The 19,301-nt window shown below is 38.8% G+C and overlaps 1 protein-coding gene across 3 annotated transcripts in view; it reads left to right on the top strand.

The window, feature by feature from the left end:
- The window catches only part of SEC22A (SEC22 homolog A, vesicle trafficking protein), a 53,796-nt gene extending 37,901 nt beyond the window's left edge, over positions 1-15,895 (top strand). For all 3 annotated transcript variants that reach the window (XM_059687646.1, XM_059687647.1, XM_059687645.1), the window contains exons 6-7: positions 6,834-6,899; positions 13,977-15,895. In XM_059687646.1, the coding sequence (XP_059543629.1) occupies positions 6,834-6,899; positions 13,977-14,177 (267 nt within the window). In that variant the 3' untranslated portion in view covers positions 14,178-15,895. The remainder of the gene's footprint in view (positions 1-6,833; positions 6,900-13,976) is intronic.
- Positions 15,896-19,301: the final 3,406 nt, after the last annotated feature.

The following is a 19,301-nucleotide window of genomic DNA, read 5'->3' as shown; positions in this document are numbered from 1 at the left end:
GTGAAATAAGCATGGGCTAAATTATAGATAGGGACAATGTAAGAGTGGCCTTTTTTATTAGTAGATCACTTATAATTTGGGGACACTCTGCATGCTTGTACCTTTGAAGATGTGTCTTTCTGATGTTTGATACAGAATTCTTTCTTTTTCACTGTTGTCCTAGACTAAATTCACTCCAACAGTATTTCTTTCTCTTGATCCAGGGGACTGTAAATTTGTCCTTATGGGATTTTTAGCTACCAGTAAACTAGGGACGCCAGGTTGTGTTGTTCCCTTAGCATTGTTTCTAGAGCTTTGTCCTGCCATAACCCACCTAATATATCCCACATATACTCATCAGTAGTTGAGGTTCCTAACACAGGCAAAGGATTTTGTTAGGGATCATATTTTTACATCTAGCTGACAATATATAATGTATTTTCTGAGCGTGAGCAATATATCATATTAATTTAAAGTTTATTTCTTTAAGGCCATGAATTCTAAATACTCTTTTGAATGTGCTAAAAATAATTGCCACATTTATCTTTTAGTATGTAACTTGGTGCCTGAGACACATTCAAATTTGAGAACCCATATGAATTAACATTCGTGTATATTGTTAATGTTGTTTGAAAATTCAGCACAGGTTTGTTTCTTCCAGATTAATATCTACCTCTTAGGGTGATAACTAGGGATTTATTAAAGTACATAGCACTGAAGTTTTTTTCTTTGGTATCTAAGTCCAGACTGGGGAAGTTTAGGATGAGCACAGTTTTCTTTTAAGTTGGTAAATTTGATTTGGTGTTCACAGTAATGTGTAAATTAGATTATTTTCACTCATTTGCTAACTTTGTTCTGAGTTTAGAGATGTTAATAAGTTTCTTGTGAATTGGCACTTCATTCACTCATAATAAGCTTTTATCAGATTGGGTTTATATTACCTGTGCTTTTTTAAGGGTCAACCTTGAAACAAAGATATTAATTAAGCTGATGCCAACCTAGAAGTAATTTGCATGTGGTGCATTAGAGAGAGAGAAAAAAAGAGTATTCTGATACAGCAGTAGAAATGCTGGTGTAGAAGTCAGGATACTGGGTCCCATCTGCCATAACTACCTTTGTGGCTTTGGATGGATCTTTCTGTTCTGCAAGATGAAGGTTTTAGGCTCAACGACCACTTCAGAACAAACGTTCTAAGACTCTCTGATTCTAATATTGTTTCTAATGGTTACTACCAAGCAGAAGTAATCAACTTGCTTTTATTCCTTGAGTTCTGTTTTCCCCATAGATTTGTTAAAGAAATTACAAACCTATTAAAGGTCAATGGGAGTTTTTTATTTATTTAGTGGTATAATATCTATGCTAAGATGCAGTGCATGCTTGCTTGCTTTCAAAAAAAATAATGTTTTTCCTGTTTCTATGTTCATTGTTAACAAATTGGGGGGAAATGTATAAAGAAGATAAAACCATCCCCAAATTTTCTCTGTATATTACATATATACATATATACACACAAACATATACGTAATATACATATATATGAATCATATCTATTATATAATTTTGTATCTCTTCACTTAGATTAAAAAGTGAATGTTTTCTAATTATTACAAACATTTTAATAGTATATCCTAATACCCTGTGTGGCTACTATATGAAGCATCTCCTTACCTCTTCATTTTTACCTTAAAATATTTTTCCCCTTTATTAGTTTTCAAAGCAGTGTTTTTGTACCCTAGCTTCCCCCAAAGGTGAATGCGACTTTTTTAAATTTTTATTTGAATTCCTTACCTCTGCCCCCCCTCTGAACCTCTGCCCCTCCTTCCCCCAGTGTCTGGCTATTATTCCCTCACCTACATTTTATCTGCTCCCGCTCAACTGGCTCTTTTCTCTCAGCCTGTAAACATGCTTTAGCCTGCCAATCTTTAAAAGACAAAGAAACAAACAAAACCTCTTGATGTATGTTCCCTTCTAATTTTTTGAAGGAGTAAACCATGTTTCTTGTCCCTACTCCCTTACCTCTATTCTCTTAGTCTCCCAAGATCTCTTTTCTACCCTCATAGTTCTTTCAAACACCCACCATTAGACTCACCAGTATCCTACTGATTGCCACTTTTTCCCCCTTTATTGATTTTTAGAGAGAGAGAGGAAAAGAGAGGGATAGAGAGACAGAAACACTGAAGAGAGTGAAACATCACCGATCGGCTGCCTCCTGCATAGCCCCTACTGGGGATGGAGCCTGCAACCCGGGCATATGCGCTGACCAGAATTGTATCAGTGACCTCTTGGTTCCTCGATCGACACACTCAACCGCTGAGCCACACCGGCTGGACTGATTGCCACTCCTGAGGCCTTATCCTATGTGCCCTCTCTGCCTCATCTCACACACTGTTCAGTTCTTCCTTTCAAAAATTACTTGTTTAACTTCAAAAATAATGTTTATTTTAGAAAACTTAGAAGTTAATAAAATACATCACTACTTTCTTGACATTCTCCCATCCCTTTATTTCCATGAAAATTTTTTTCCTATTGTATTTTTTTCTTTCTCTTAGCCTTCAGTTCATTTGGAAAACTTTCTTCCTCCACCCCTTCTTTAAATAGTGGCTTCTTCAGTGTTCTGTTCTCAGCTTTATGTTCTTCTAACTCTACAACTTCTCCTTGGATATTTTCATAATGACCTTCAAAAAAAGTTAATACATGTACATACACACATACCCACACATGCATAAGCACAGTAAAATGTACACGCGGTAAGTTTCAAAGCCTATCATTTCAAACCCTGTAATTTTTACAATAAGTAATTCTCTTCCCACTTCTCCCTAGCATCAGCAGCTGGTATCCTAGAGAGATTATGTCCATATGCCAGTATATATGTATTTATATTTACTTATATAATTGTCAATTTAAAAGTATTTCTATATAAATGGAAGCATAATTTCCATATTGATTTGCATATTTTTCCACCTAATAATATGTAGATCATTTTCTATCAGAATATAGAGAGCTATTACATTAATTTTAATGGCTACATAGCATTTTTTCATTTGTATTCCTTTTCCCCACCTACCATCATACATTATATTTAAAAAATTCAAACTTACAGAACATTTAAAAAAACAATGTAATTAACATTCACCTGAATAACTACTACCTTCCATTCTCTCTTTCCTTGTTTTTGGCCAATCATTTGCAAGTAAAATTTTAGGTATTATTCCAAAATTATTCAGTATTTTTGTTTTAAAGTCTATCACACACTCATACATAATCACATTACCTTTATTGCACCCAGGACATTTAAGATCAATGCAATGGTTATTTTCTAATATAAAATCTCTATTTAAATTTCCACAGTTGACTCCAAATATCTTTTATAGTGTTTTCTTCCTTCTCCAATCTAGAAGCCAGGTGAGAGTTAAGACTTGCACTCATCTGCAATAGGCTTTTCTTTCATTCACTACTGTTTAAATTGATGACTACTAAACTGGATCTCTAGATCAAATTATTTCCTGAAGCAGACTTAAATATCTTCTAAATGTAATTATTTGGATGTCCCACCAGCAACTCCAAAAAAGCATGTCCAAAGTGAACTCAATTTTTTCAAATCTGAAATCTATTTTCTCCTTCTATATTCCCAACTTAGTGAATGGTATCATTCAAATGTCGCCTAAACAAGAAACCTTGGAGTTATCCTAGCCTCTTTCCTCTTTGAGACTGCATGTGCTACTCCCTTGCCTGGAATTCTCTCCCTATGTTGTCTACCTTGTCCACCAGTTCATCCTTCAGGACCTAGGACTCAGTGATGGCGAACCTATGACACACGTCTCAGAGGTGACACGCGAACTCATTTTTTTGGTTGATTTTTCTTTGTTAAATGGCATTTAAATATATAAAATATCAAAAATATAAATCTTTGTTTTACTATGGTTGCAAATATCAAAAAATGTCTATATGTGACACGGCACCAGAGTTAAGTTAGGGTTTTTCAAAATGCTGGCACGCCGAGCTCAAAAGGTTCGCCATCACTGGTCTAGGTTAAGCTTTACTTCCTCTAGAAAACCTTCCCTCACCCCTTCTTTCTCCAGACAGAATTTGATGGGTCCCCAGTAGACTTTCTTAGTACCCTGTACACATATCTATACCACCAGTTATCACTTAGGGTGGGAATTATTGGTTTATGTATCTGCCTTTTTGATTAGAGTGTGAGTTTCTTGAGTTGATATGGACTTAATTGTTTTCACTCCTAGGTCTAGTAACACAGTACTGGCTCATAAGTGCTTAATGAATATTTATTGAACAGAAGAATTTGTTTATATACAATCTTCTCTCTACCAAGTAGAAATATTTGTCAAAGCTCAACTCAATTTAGCATGCATTTGAATTCCTACTATGTGCACAGTTTCATGCAAGTAGTAAGATTTATTTTCTGCCTTGAAGAAAGGTTAGGGTCTCATTGTGAGGATAAGGCCAGTACACTAGAGACTTAAAGAATACTAAAAGGTAATCTAATTATCTAATGAGTGATCCAGGGAGAAATGAGGTGAGTGAAATGTTTTTAGTGCTTTCTGTGTGCCAGTTACTGTTCTATGTGTTTGCAAATGTTATTTCATTTAATCTCTACAACTTTTATTTTTCAAAAAAGGAAATTGAAGTTAAATAGTCCAAGATAATACAGCTACTAAATAAAGATTTGAACCCAGATATGACTGACTTCAGAAACATGCTTTTAAGTGTTCCAAAGGCAATTAAGAGAGTTATAAAGTGATATTATAAATGTAGGGGGGAAATTAACCCACTCTAGGACAATAATTAAATCATTGTATAGCTCTATAATGAAAAGTTATATAATCATTGAAAATCATGTGGTTGAGGAGTATCTTGAGAAAGTGTTTTATGTTTATTATATAATATGAAGTAGTAAAAAACAGTATATGAAAGTATGATTCCAGTTTTTCAAAATGTACATATATTTTTGTGCAGAAAATATTGGAAGGCAGTCCATAAAATGGTTATCAGTAATTCTCCCAGAGTTGTGATACTGTGGACTATATGAATTTCTTCTTTGTAACAATCTTATTTTCCAAATTCTGTACAATGAACATAAATTTTTATAATCAGAAAAAAGATAATTTAAAAAGTAAAGGATTAAGAAAATAATCAAGCAGAACTTACAGGATGGGGCAAAAGTAGGTTTACAGTTGTCCATATGGAAAGTAATATAATAATTAATAAATAATAATACAAGAATCAACTGTGTTTCACAATTATAAACCTACTTTTTTCCTATCCTGTGTTTAAAGTATTATAATTAAAGTGGAAAGGTTCATGTTGACTTTTACTTCCTCTGGGGTAGAACTGTCCCTGAGCATCCCAGACAGATCGATGGTTCCTATTTCAAGATCTTCGCACTAGGATAAGCCACTCTCCCTCTGCCTTACAGTAAGTTCTGTTGTCCAATAGCAAGTGGGAAAGGAATTTTCTCTTTATATTACTAGTGGCCCGGTGCATGAAATTCGTGCATATTAAAAGGGGATTAGAGGAAATATTTTAATATTGCTATTTGCCCTTTATAATAGAAGTGTCAGAGATGAAAGAAAATTAGTAAAATGTATATGAAAATCCTCCTCCTGTCAGAGTCTGGGGCGCACCACGGGAATCAGAGTCAAGTCCCCACCCACCCACGTGTGCCTCAGAATCACGTGAGACCCAGACCCGGCCAGGCCCACCCTTGTCAAGCCCCGCTGGGTGGGGGTTGCAGCCTCAGGTCCCCTGGCCTGGCGTCGGGGTGGGGGGAGCGGCCTGAGGTCCCCCGGCCCAGCACGAGCGGGCGGCACACCTTGAGGTCCCCTGTCAAACCCCACGGGCGTGGGGGGTCGCAGCCTTAGGTCCCTGCTGATTGCTCGTTAAGGCTCGTTATGGGAACTCGGCCTCCCTTGTGGGTGCAACCATCTTGTGTTATGGAAACCCCTGCCTCCACTGTGGGCACCGCCATCTTTGTGGTGGGGTGACCATCAATTTGCATATTCCCTCTTTATTATATAGGGTTTCATGAGACATGGTCATGGGGGACACTCATATCTTGTGGAAATTTCCGTGTATTAAATTTCTTTCTAAAATAAGGGGCAAATTTATGCTCCTGCCTAGGCTTTGTTTTCTACTTCATAGAAACATTGAAAGAAGTAGTAAATATAGATATTTAAGAGAAATCAAAAAGCATTAGAAAAACACTGGGCTGTTATATGTTTCTGTAAGTTTTCTTTTAAAAGAAATATTCTATGCATGATGTCTCTGGTTTTCCTCCGGGTGGCTGTTTTTCTATTGCAGCATGCATGACTGATTTTTCTCATTGGGATTTAGCACACTCTAGTGGGCAGTAGCTTTTCATGTCTTTTTTTTTTTTCTTTTTTTAACCCTGTCAAATTACTGTATTGGACAATTCAGTGATGTGCTTACTAGATAGTAAAATTTGTCAGTATTATTTGAGTTAAGTAATGACCCTAGTGAGGAAGACTAACTTTATAGGCCACTGGGGTGTTGTACACTTTCATATGGTTTCTTTAGTAGAGAGGAGAGAGCCTTTTATATGGAAATCTTTTCCCATTGGTTTTCATCTTCTCTTAGGTAAAAAGAAATTGATAGGCGCCTGGAGGAACACTGGTGGTTTTCCTCACCTCACACTCCTTGGATCTTATGATAGATTTTATGTTTCCCTTTTAGGACTCTTGAGAGTTTTTATATGCTACTTTGTGAAAATTTTGGCCATTTGTGCATAAATGTTTTCATATGCTATCCTGGTAGATTGGGTTTTGAAAACGGGCTTCCATCAGAAATAAATGTATTTTTTTATTTTTTTTTTGCAGAGTGATGGTGAGGATTTTAATTACATCATTGCATTTTTTCTTGGAACAGCAGCCTGTCTTTACCAGGTAACTAAGTTCTCTCCTATTTTTAAGAAACACTTTCCTATTATTGTTTTCAGAATCAATTCTAATAATTGCTTATGCACTTTCAAGTAAATAAAAATAATGTCTGAGCTGTTTGTTTGTTTTGCCTTCCTTTTAATTTGAGCCTCTGTTAGCTCTGTAACCTACTTGTCCATTTTGAGTGGGCATAGATACCAGTGAACTTAATGTTAACTCTCTCCTGGGCTGGGCTTCAGAGGTCCATGTCATTTGCTTGTAGTGGTAAAGATTACTTCTAGGTTTAGTGTGATTGATTATTCAGCTTCCAGACTCTGCTTATACTCTAGGCTGAGGATTTTGTACTTTTGAGAAAGTATTTAAATAGGGAACAGCAAAAGCAGAATTTTAGAATATTTAATTTAGCAGTGAATAGGATGGATTGTCAGAGCGGAGAGATTGGAAGCAAGGAAATTAGTTGGGAGGTGATTCCATTACTTCAGGCAGGAGGTAGTGAGAGGTAATGGCAGTTAGGGATGTGTGGAGGAAGGACACGGAGAGGGAAGCCTGCTAGGACTTGACAGAATAGATATGGGACAAGGTGGGAGGAGGTTTTGTACCTGGGTGATAAGGAGATGGGTGCTCGTATTTCCAAGAAGAGAGGAGGCACTGGTTTGTAGGGAGGGATGGACTAACCATGCCAATTATCCAAACTCAAGAATGTCTTTGTTGCCCAGCCGGTGTGGATCAGTGGTTAAGCACCGACCCATGCATCAGGAGGTCACTGGTTCAATTCCCAGTAGGGCACATGCCTGGGTTGTGCACTCGATCCCCAATAGGGGATGTGCAGGAGGTAGCCAATCGATGTTTCTCTCTCATGGATGTTTCTATTTCTCTCTCCCTCTCCCTCTCCCTTCCTCTCTCTCTCTCAAAAAAAAAATCAATTAAAAAAAACATTAAAAAAAGAATGTCTTTGCTAAAACATGTTAGAGCATGTATGACCTTTTGATCAACCTTTTATAAGTAACAGATTTCTCTGGTTTGCATAGAAAAAACATTAGAAAGATTCAGGACTGCAAATATAAGGTTACCTAAAACTCAGAAGAAGTCTCTAGGGAAAAATTTGGATATATGCATTTGACTTTTATGTAAAGATGTGTTGAAATTTTTAGTTTCAGTGACCTTATTTTTGTAATCCCCTAACTTTTCTTAATAATTTATATTATTTTCAGAAATTGTTTTTGTATTAAATATGACATTTAATTATAATGAATGACGTTTCATGCAGGAAATGTGAAAACTTGTATTTTTTAATGTAATAATGCTTTATTATGATGTATTCTTATGTAGATTTTCTAAACTTTAATATCTACAATCCTGCTGCACAAGGGATATTATCTCATTTTTGAAAATGAGAAATCTGAGGCAGTTTCAGTATTATCCAGAGATCACAGAGCCATTAAGTCAGTGGTGGAGTCAGGACTTGACTTTGAATTTTCTAATTTTAAATATTGTGTTCATTGCACCTGCTGTCTCTAAGCAAAATTCCTAATTTGTATAATTTTATAATGCTATAAAGTTATAATGTTATAACTTTTACATACATTACCTCATATGGTTCTAAAACTATGTGAGGTGAATATTAACTTTAAAATAATTTCATGAGTGATTATTTTTGTAAAATAATCACTCATGAAATAACAGCTTTGACTGTTTTGCCTTAACAATTTTAAATGCTGATAATAATAGCAGAATGTATTGAGCTGTGCTTTATGCCAAGCCCTTCACATTCCTTGCACCATTACATTCTCAGAGCCCCACACCAATCTTGTTACCCTCATCATAGTCAGTCAGTGACAGCCCAGTCTGCGTGACTCAGCCCAGTGCCGTGGTCTGTGGGTGGGGACACCTAGTACACTTCCCAGAACAGCTGAAAGCACTTCTAAGAGCTGCCTCATGGAGGAGCTGTCACTCAGGTATTCTTTCCTTTGAGAGAAGCAAATTCATGCTTTAAAAACAAAGCATCAAACAGATTGTCAGACTACAGAGGGAAGGCAGGGGAATGTTGGGGCAGTTGGGCGAGCAGGCCAGCAGGGGGGGGCAGTTGGGGGTGAGCAGGCCGGCAGTGGGGGTGCAGTTGGGGACAAGCAGGTTGGCAGGGGGGGCAGTTGGGGGCGAGCAGGCCAGGGGGGGCAGTTGGGGCGATCAGGTCAGCAAGGGGGGCAGCTGGGGGCAAGAAGGCCGGCAGAGGGGCAGTTGGGGGCAAGCAGGCCGGCAGAGTGGTTAGGAGTGATCAGGCAGGCAGGCAGGTGAGCGGTTAGGAGCCAGCGGTCCCGGGGATGTCCACAGGGATCAGGCCTAAACCAGCAGTTGGACATCCCCCAAGGGGGTCCCAGATTGGAGAGAGTGCAGGCCGGGCTGAGGGACCCTTCCCTCCACCCCTGGTGCATGAAATTCATGCACCGGGCCACTAGTTTTGAGATAATTATGGATTCACTTGGAGTTGTAAGAGAGATCCTATATAACCTTTACCTGGTTTTCTTCAATGGTTCCATCTTGCAAAACTATAACAATATCTCAGCTAGAATGTTGATGTTGATGCAGTTAAGATAATGAACATTCCTATCACAAGGACTCCTCGTCTTGCCCTTCTTCTGTAGCCACATTGACTTCCCTCTGCCCCTTAATCTCTGGCAGCCTCTAATGCAGCGGTTCTCAACCTGTGGGTTGCGACCCCTTTGGCGGTCGAACAACCCTTTCACAGGGGTCGTCTAAGACCATCCTGCATATCAGATATTTACATTACAATTCATAACAGTAGCAACATTACAGTTATGAAGTAGCAACGAAAATAATTTTATGGTTGGGTCACAACATGAGGAACTGTATTTAAAGGGCCAGAAGGTTGAGAACCACTGCTCTAATGTGTTCTCCATTCCAGTCTTCTCATTTTAAGTATCTTATGTAAATGGAACCATACAGTATGTAACCTTTGGTGATTGGCTATTTTTTACTCAGCATAGTTCTCTGGAGATCTATCTAGGTTATTGCATATATTAATGGTTTGTTCCTATTTATTACTAAATAGATTTTCATGGTATGTATGTGTCACAGTAACTCATCCATTGAAGGACATCTGAGTTCTTTCCAATTTGGGGCTATTATAAATAAAGCCACTTTAAACATTCATATACAGGCCTTTGTGTGCACCTAAGTCTTTATTTCTCAGAGATAAATGCCTAGGAGTACAGTTGCTACGTCATATGGTAGTTGCATGCCTAGTTCTATTAAGAGACAAACTGTTTTTCAGGGTGGCATGCCATTTTATATTCCCACCCACATGTGTGAGTGATCCAGTTTCTCCACGTCCTCTCCAGCATTTGGTGTTTTCAGTATTTTTTTTATTTTAGCCATTCTGATAGGTATGGCATTATACCTCATTGTGGTTTTAATTTGCACTTAATCTAATGGCTAATGATGTTGAATATCACTTCATAGGCTTATTTTGTCATCTGTATATTCTCTTGGGTGAAATGTCTATTCCTTTTATTTGCCTTTTTTTTTTAACCTGGATTGTTTGTTACTGTCAAGTTTGAGAATTCTTTACGCATTCTAGACATTAGTCAGTTGCCAGATATGCAGTTTGCAAACATCTTTCCCCAGTTGTAGCTTATCTTTTCATCATTTTAACTGTTATGTTAGGACTTAAATCTGCCATCTTATTTTTTTTCTGTTTTTAATTTTTATATTTTATTTTTCCCATCTTTCTGTGGGTTACTTGAACATTTTTTTAGAAATCCATCTTGATTTACCTATAGTGTTTTTGAATGTACCTCTTTGTACAGCTTTTAAAATGGTTGCTCAGGTATTACATTATACATAGTTATAATTTTCTGGTGCTGTCATTTTACCTGTTCAAGTGAAGTATAGAAATTGAGCCTCCTTTTATGTCTTAACTTTGCCCTCTTTTATTTATAATATAACTGCCTTAAATATTTCTTCTACATATATTTAGAACCGCTCCAGACAGTGTTATAATTTTCACTTCAACCATCAAACATAATTTAGAAAACTCAAGAGGAGAAGAATCTGCTATATTTACCTGTTTCTGCTTACTGTGGTTTCCTTTTCCTTTCCCAATGTTCTAAGGCTTCTTCCTTTATTATTTCCTTTCTGTTTAGAGAACTTCCTTTAGCCATTCTTTTAGGGCACATTTGTAGACAACAAATTCTCTTAGTCTTCTTTCACCTGAAAATGTCTTTATTTCCCCTCCCATAAGATTCTAATTACAAAGAGAAAAATGGTAACTTCACAGGGGAAAAACCTGTCAGACACCAACCTACCGAAACATCAGTTAACATCACCAATTATACTACATTGCATACCACCATGGTGGTATTTTTGCCAAAATTGCATATCACTCAATCTTTTTTTGTCTGTTTGTTCATCCTCACCTGAGGGCATTTTTCCATTGATTTTTTTTTAAATATTTATTGATTTCAGAGAGGTAGGGAGAGGGAGAGAGAGATAGAAACATCAGTGATGAGAGAGAGTCACTGATTGGCTGCTGCCTGCACACCCCCTTCTGGGGATGGAGTCCACAACCTAGGCATGTGCCCTGATCAGGAATCGAACCGTGACCTCCTGGTTCATAGGTCGACGCTCAACCACTGAGCCATGCGGGCCGGGCTCCTTTAATTTTTAGAGAGTGTGTAAGGGAGGGGGGAGAGTTAGAGAGAGAAGCATCAATGAGCCAAACCAGCTAGGGCTCACTTCAATCTTAAGAAAATATCAGACAAACCAAAATTAAGGGACATTCTGTAAAACAAATGATCAGTACTATTCAAGAATGTCAAGGTCGTGAAAAGCAAACACTTAAGAGCTATTACTGCCGAAACCGGTTTGGCTCAGTGGATAGAGCGTCGGCCTGTGGACTGAAAGATCCCAGGTTCGATTCCGGTCAGGGGCATGTACCTTGGTTGCGGGCACATCCCCAGTGGGGGGTGTGCAGGAGGCAGCTGGTCGATGTTTCTCTCTCATCGATGTTTCTAACTCTCTATCTCTCTCCTTTCCTCTCTGTAAAAACTCAATAAAATATATTTAAAAAAAAAAAAAAAAAAGAGCTATTACTGATTTGAGGAAGCATGACAGCTACATGCAATATGGAATCCTGGACCAGAAAAAGGGCCTTAGTGGGACAACTAGCAAACTTTGAATAAAGCCTGTAGATTAGTTAATAGTACTGTATCAGTGTTCATATCCTGGTTTGTTGATTATACTATGGTTATGTGAGAGGATAACATTAGGGGAGCAGGGTGAAAGGTATACAGGAACTGTACTATTTTTGCAACTTTTCTCTAAGTCTAAAATTATTTCAAAAGAAAAAGGTTTTCCTCTAATTATTATAACACAATACAAACCACTTAGGTAGAGTAAATGCTTCCAGTGCATTTTTCTTGGATGGCAGTCTTCTTTTTACGTAAGCAGAGCCCTATTTTTATAAAAATTAAGCACATTGAACAGAACATTTCCACATTCTTTCTGCATTGTCACAAATACCCTAATATCCTTCCTATAGTGAAGGTTGGATATAATTTCATAAGGAGACCTCTGCTTCTTTCTTAAGACTTTGTGATCACATATAATTCCTATATTTACCAGATTGTGAATTTTAGATAGCATCTAGAAATCAGTTCATTCAATAAAATTTAATGAGCACTTATGTGTCATTCTATGCACTGGCAATAAATGAGTAACAAGACAGTCAAAAATCTCTCCTTTCGTGAAGCTTAGATTCTATTGGAAGAATATAGATGACAAGCAAAATAATCATATTTTTTAAGTATGTTATTAATATGGGAGGAAAAAATAAAGCAGGAGAAGGTGAATGCCAGGATTTGGGGTAGGATGGGGGACTACTTTCTTTATTATAGGTATCTTCTAAAATGGTACTCACTGCCTTTTGTCCCCATTTTTTTTTTCATCCTTACCAGAGGACATTTTTTTCCAATCATTTTTTAGAGTGGAGGGAAAGAGGAAGGGGAAAAGAAAGGGGGAGGGAGGGAGGGAGGGAGAAATATCTATGTGAAAGAGACACATCGATTGGTTGCCTACCGTGTGCGTTCTGACCAGGGCAGGGGATTGAGCCTGCGACCGAGGTACATGCCCTTGACAGGGAATCAAACCCGAGACCCTTTGGTCCTTGGGACAATGCTCTAACCCAGTGGTTCTCAACCTTCCTAGTTCCCCATGTTGTGGTGACCCCCAATTTCATTGTTACAAATTGAACATAATTAAAGCATAGTGATTAATCACAAAAACAATATGTAATTATATATGTGTTTTCCGATGGTCTTAGGTGACCCCTGTGAAAGGGTCGTTCGACCCCCAAAGGGGTCAGGACCCACAGGTTGAGAACCGCTGCCTAACCGCTGAGAAAACTGGCCAGGGCTGTCCCATTTTTAAATTTTATCTTTTTCAAGACATAACTGTTTGTTATTATGTATATAATGTTTATAATCTTTTTCTCTCCTCTAGAATGTAAACTTCATGTGAGCAAGGGGTTTGTTTGTTTACTTAAAGCCAAAGAACAATGCCTGACTTAAAGTAGGCCCTCAGTAAACATCCCTTGAATGACTTCTCCCTCAAATGTTCACTCATATCCTCCTAGCTTAATTCCTTGCACTGAAGGGGGGATCAGTAAATATTGCTGATTTCAGTAGTATTCATATTCAGGTTATATAAGAGTCCATTTCGCTAAATGGTTTATTTGAGCTTTTTGTATTTTTCTGGGATGAATACAAAAGATGGATCCCCTAAAATCCTGAGAATGCTTCTTAGTTGCCTGTCACCTTGAGAAATTTGCCCAGCCTGTTTGCAAGGCAGTCATTCAATTATTCCTCCATTTTTCTTTTGAAAAATGAAAAACATAAAAGGGAAAAAATGTATTTCCCTTTCATAGCTGAATGCATTGATGTTACATTATTTTATCTGTAGATGAAATTGCACTCATATTTTACTCTGTGTCCTGTTACAGTTTTATAGTAAAAGCATCTATTTTCTTTCCTATAACCCTAATCATCTTTTATTTTCTATTTTGAACAGTGCTATTTACTTGTCTACTACACTGGCTGGCGGAATGTCAAATCTTTTTTGACTTTTGGCTTAATCTGTCTATGCAACATGTATCTCTATGAACTTCGCAATCTCTGGCAGCTTTTCTTTCACGTGACTGTGGGAGCGTTTGTGACACTACAGATCTGGCTAAGGCAAGCCCAGGGTAAGGCTCCGGACTATGATGTCTGACACCATCCTTCAAACGTATTGCCTGGGCTTCGGGGAAAAAGGAGGGAGCATGTCTTAACTGCCACTGTGATGAGGAAGCTGTTCACCACAAACGAGAAGCTCTGCTTTCTTTCTCTCCAACTGTCCTTTTTGTTTAAGTCAACGTGGCAGGCCTGTGAGCATGCGGTACCCTCGAATGCAAACTCCTCTCAGAAGGAAGTTGGCCCTGAGATTATAGTCGAGGAGGAGGAGACCTCTCTGCAGAGCCCTTCCGGTGGAAGAGCCGTCAGCGCCATTGGCACCCTGGCCAGCAGACCTGAATCCCTGCTGAAGAGTTCAATCAAATATATCTTTATCTTCGGAGGACCAAGCAGGAACTCTCCCATCGGGGTTTGCCTTTGTGAGGCATTAGTATAGGCCAAATAAAAAGATCCGCAGTAAATTGAAAATTTGTTTCAAACAAATGACTTGCTAAATATAAGATTATTTGCACATTTATGGTACCATGAGTTTATGAAGTCCAGAATGGTCTGGAATTGGTTCTTTTTTCTTTTATATTTTTGCTTGAGTTTTAACTCTGGTGCAGCAAACTCATCTCTAGAACATCATAAGTACTGAAAGTACAGTGACCTGGGTTTCCTTTTTAGATTACGTTGGTAGTATCTTTTGAAATCACTTTTTAAAAATATGATTTGTTAGACTAAAGCCATTGTTTTCCAAACATAAATCATTTGAGTATTACATACTATTATTTACTTAAAATTTTTTTTAATTTTAAAATAATTTAAAAGGAAACCAATAGCTACTCCAAGTGGGAAACCAGGATCAGTTTCCCATAAGTAAAAGATAACTACAAGACAAAGTTAAAACAAAAAAATGTTAACTGGATTCTAGCTAGATGCTAATGCCTGCCAAGCCACTGAATCGGAGAGGCCCGCTGTTTCTTTGTTGCAGTGAGACAGAGGTTACCCAGCACCACCAGACGCGCTCTCTGTGGAATACTCAGGACAGAAGAAAATTGTAAAGGGAATGACATTCTCACTGTGATGCAGTATTATTTAGTTCAGGGTTGTGTGACACCTGAACCATCTCGTGTGCCCAGGGTAGTGTCCTGCACTAGGGAAACACTGAACTGTAGTAAGAGAGCAGACGGTTACTTTTCTCCCAGCAGCTCATTCCTTTATGGCTCTGAGGAGTTAAGCACCTAGTATCTTAGAGAACTTACTTGCTCTTTGATAACATTATAAACATGAAAGGAAACACAGTTTGATTCCATTAGCAAAATCTACAACTTCCCTGGTTTTGGAAGTCATCTTCATGAGTTATTTTCTTCTGTTTTTTAAAGAAAATATTCCAAACAAGAAATTCATAAGGTACTAAAATTTGATATTCAGAAAAACAGTGGCCCCATTCCATGTAATTTATGTTATTGGGCATATTTACTAAATAGAAGAAATAGTCCAGTGGGTTAAAGGCATTGGCCTTGTTTGCCCAGATCATTACAGATTGTAGGTATGTCTACAGCTGCTTACCTAGAACCTTTCTGCTACACTCTCTTTTTAGGAGAATGAGACAAAAGGAAGATAATAAGCTAATGGTATCAGGGATTTATTTAAAACAAGAAACTCCAATTCACTCTAACTTTCTGTCTCTAACAAAACGGCACAGAAATTAATGTATCTTTTGAGAGATAACCCATGATCCTAAGTCATCAAAATAAAATTATTTTGTGTTTGGCATTTTGTACTGACTGAGTCAGGAGAGTGAAGTGGTTCAATTTTGAAAGGTTTTTCTAAACTAATGGTTAAAATATGAATAGTTTTAAATAGTCATTTAGGAAGTTGGAGCATTCTGATTAATTGTGATTTTGCTATATATTGATATTTTATAGCTCAGTTTGGTTCAGTTGGTTCTCCTTATCATTGAATTATTGTTATGTTTGATATTTGGATTCATTCAGCAAGGACACTTGAAAATTCACCAGCTATCTTTAAAGGCTTGATTTGTTTTGTTTTTCTCACCAGCCATTTTGGATAAGGGGATGTTTACATCTTAATGTAAAAAAATGAAAACAGGTATAAATAATGTTTTATGTATAGAAATGCTTTCTTTCGTTATTTGGTGTCTGTATCTCTGTGTGTGCATATAACTTCCCTGCCTCTACCATGCTGTTACCAAAAAACTATGAATTTGAAAAGAAGTTTTTGCCATGGGTGAAAAGCAGTCCTTAAACTCTTGGGAAAGAATCACATAAGCCTTTAATGTGTATGATTGTAATATCATGCATGTATACTTCACTTTTACCCCTAAGAGCAAGTCTGCGCTTACCTAACCATAGTGAGTGTTGTGCTACAGAGGAAGTAGTAGTTGCCCTCTGTTATGAAGGAGGAAACTAAGGCAGTCAGATGTCAGTGGTTCACCAAGGGTCACAGAGCTCCACACACACAGCTTCTGGTCTCAGCCAAGGGCTCTATTGGAAACTAATGAAGATAACCAAAATTATATTCAGGGAATAGGTCTGTGCTTGAAAATTCAAGGAATTGGGGACTTCTTAATGAGCACGGGGCTGCTCTTGTCAAATCTAGGTATATATTATCTTAAGGTAATTCTAATGTACCACTTCTTATTAAGGTGTGCTGTAAGAACAAAGAAAGATACTTTCCTTTATATCCTAAAGTAATTGCAATATTTTCCTGTAGTTTTTTTGTTTGGTTTTTGGTCTGTATTTGAAATGTATCTATACCTGGCCTCTTTCCTAAAAGAATTTGAAGCAGCATACCATTAGAAAAAGCATATAAGATAATGGTAATAAAATAGGAACAGAAAGGGGAGAAAATCAAGATCAATGAAAATGGAGAAAAGGGTGAACACAGTACTGTTTATCAGGTGCAAATTTTGATGCTTGAACTTCCCAGCAGGTAAGGCTCTGGCTGTAGCAGAGCATGCCAGCTCCGCAGGGGACACTTCCTCCTGATGAGCCCTCATAAAAAGGCTTGCACTTGGGGACCCTCTGAAATGCTAAAATGAACAAGATCCTCACTGGTTTCATGCACAATTGCATATTGTGTTTGTGCCTTGGATCCTCAACTTGTACCAGCTTTCAAAAGTTTTCATTTCAGGGTGGGGTGTGTGTGTGTGTGGCTAATAGAGGATTTTGCTCTCATAAGTAAGAATTCTTATCCTAAGCTAAGAACAAGCATGTTAACGCTTGAAAATCCATTGGAGACAAATGCCTGGAGACATGGAGAATCTTTGTATCTTATAACTTATGAAGAGTGAATGTGCTCTCCTTTGATTATCTGTTTCACAGTGGAATCGAGTCTGGACAGATGCTCACCTCCATTTCTGTTAGGCCGTGTCTGGAATCTCATTAGAGTCCTGACTCATCAGGGCTGTAACAGAGACCAGATTTATCCTGTGGGCCTTAACCCCCATGGCACAGAAGTGCTTCCTGCTGAAGTTAGTTGCCCACCAAAAAGGCTTGGCCTTTTCCCCCAAACGTTTACTAAGTGATCCAAGGACCCTGCCTGAACTCGGATTTCCTAGAGACATAGTGAGTGTGAGTGTGTGTGTGTGTGTGTCTTTACCTACTTGTTTTAAGACTCTGTTCACTTTAAGAGTTGGAGTTATCATGGAGAATGTGGTAAATGTACAAATGAATTACTTCAAATGCAGCCACCTCTCAGACCAAATTAACACTTAGCCTCACCACAAATTATAGACCAGTCTTCAGGGCTGCCTTCTTTGTCTATGGTCAAGCCTTTTTTGTATTTTTTTTTTTATGCTTTATTCTCTCTAAGGAAATGGAGTCTTTCTACCTAAAAATGCTGTGGTAAAATCAAACCTAATTTTTGATTTAAGCTGGCTTTAGTATAATCTTAGCTAAAAGCTAATAAAAAGAAACCCCTTCACCTCCAAGAGTCATAGATGAGCTTGTGTACAAAGGCTGTGTCCACTGAGAATTTAATTCATGTAGCTTTACTGATCAGGGTTTAAGGGGTCTGACACCTTCATCGGTGTTCTGGGACCAACATTGAATGCTAGCATGTTGCAGCCTCCAGTGTAAGCATTTGAGCTTTTCAAAAGAAGCAGCATGTGGCTGCCACTCTCCTGGCATCTCCTCGTTGGTGGCCAGACTTCCCAGATGACTCCCTGCAGCAGCTGAAACCACAGCGTCGAAGCTCCGCACGTCGGGAGCCATGTGGTGTGTATCCTCCCTGCTCGTTAACAGTGAGTGGTGTTGGCATGTGCGATGCATTGTCCTCCGCACTGGGGGGGCTGGTGTGGGATAGTCTCAGCACAATTAGAGGCCGTAGGAACTCGGAGAGAACAGGCTCCGTTCCCAAAGCGTTCCTGGAATCAGTACCCTCGCCTTACAAATGGTTCCTGGTGTTTCCTTGGCAACACACAGGCTTTCAGCCCAGCCTCACCCACGGCTCACATTTGCCCTTTCCTCCTGCAACCCAGATCACAGCAGTGCAGGTGTCACCCCTCAGAAAGCACTTCCGGCTCCAGCTGACGGGATGGGAGGCATGGGCCTTGGCCTGTGGGGCTCCTTGGTGCCCATGCTTTTCTCTGAGGCGCCTTGTCAAGGACCTGGTCTAAAGGACCTTTCATTTTAAATGCCTCCGGGGCCTAGGACTAATGAGAATGCTTGTTAACACCTTCTCTGGGCCAGGGCTGGGTCCTCCTCCACACTTCATCCTCACGGCAGCTGAGGCAGGAAGGGGCGGGGGCAACTCTCATGCTCACTTGGGGAAATAAAGACACATTCAAATTAAAATGGGTGTCACCCAGCCTGGGGTTCAGGTTTAAATGATACACCAGTTTTTCTGTGTCACAGAGACTTTCAGAGAGAAAACTGTGTGTTTCTGACAAGCACAGGGCTCTCACCGGGACAGCCGCAGTGAGAACAGACAGCTGGCATGGAGGGGAGATGGCACTGTGTGTGCTGGCTTCTTATCCCCACAGACAGCGTTTACAAAGGCCTTTCTGTGTTGTAGGCAAAGCACCTGAGGCCTAGAGAGGTTAAGCAACGTGACCGCAGCCACCGCCTAGCCTGTGTGTGCACCCGGATGCCAGTCCAGATCCGTCTTCCTCAGAACTCCGGCTCTTAGCCACCAGCTAGTACTAAGCTAGGAAATA

The sequence above is a fragment of the Myotis daubentonii genome, chromosome 3, assembly GCF_963259705.1.
Source record: "Myotis daubentonii chromosome 3, mMyoDau2.1, whole genome shotgun sequence".
NCBI classification, from domain to species: domain Eukaryota; kingdom Metazoa; phylum Chordata; class Mammalia; order Chiroptera; family Vespertilionidae; genus Myotis; species Myotis daubentonii.
Note: the sequence above shows the minus strand (reverse complement) of the source record. Positions and strands in the feature narration are given on the sequence as shown.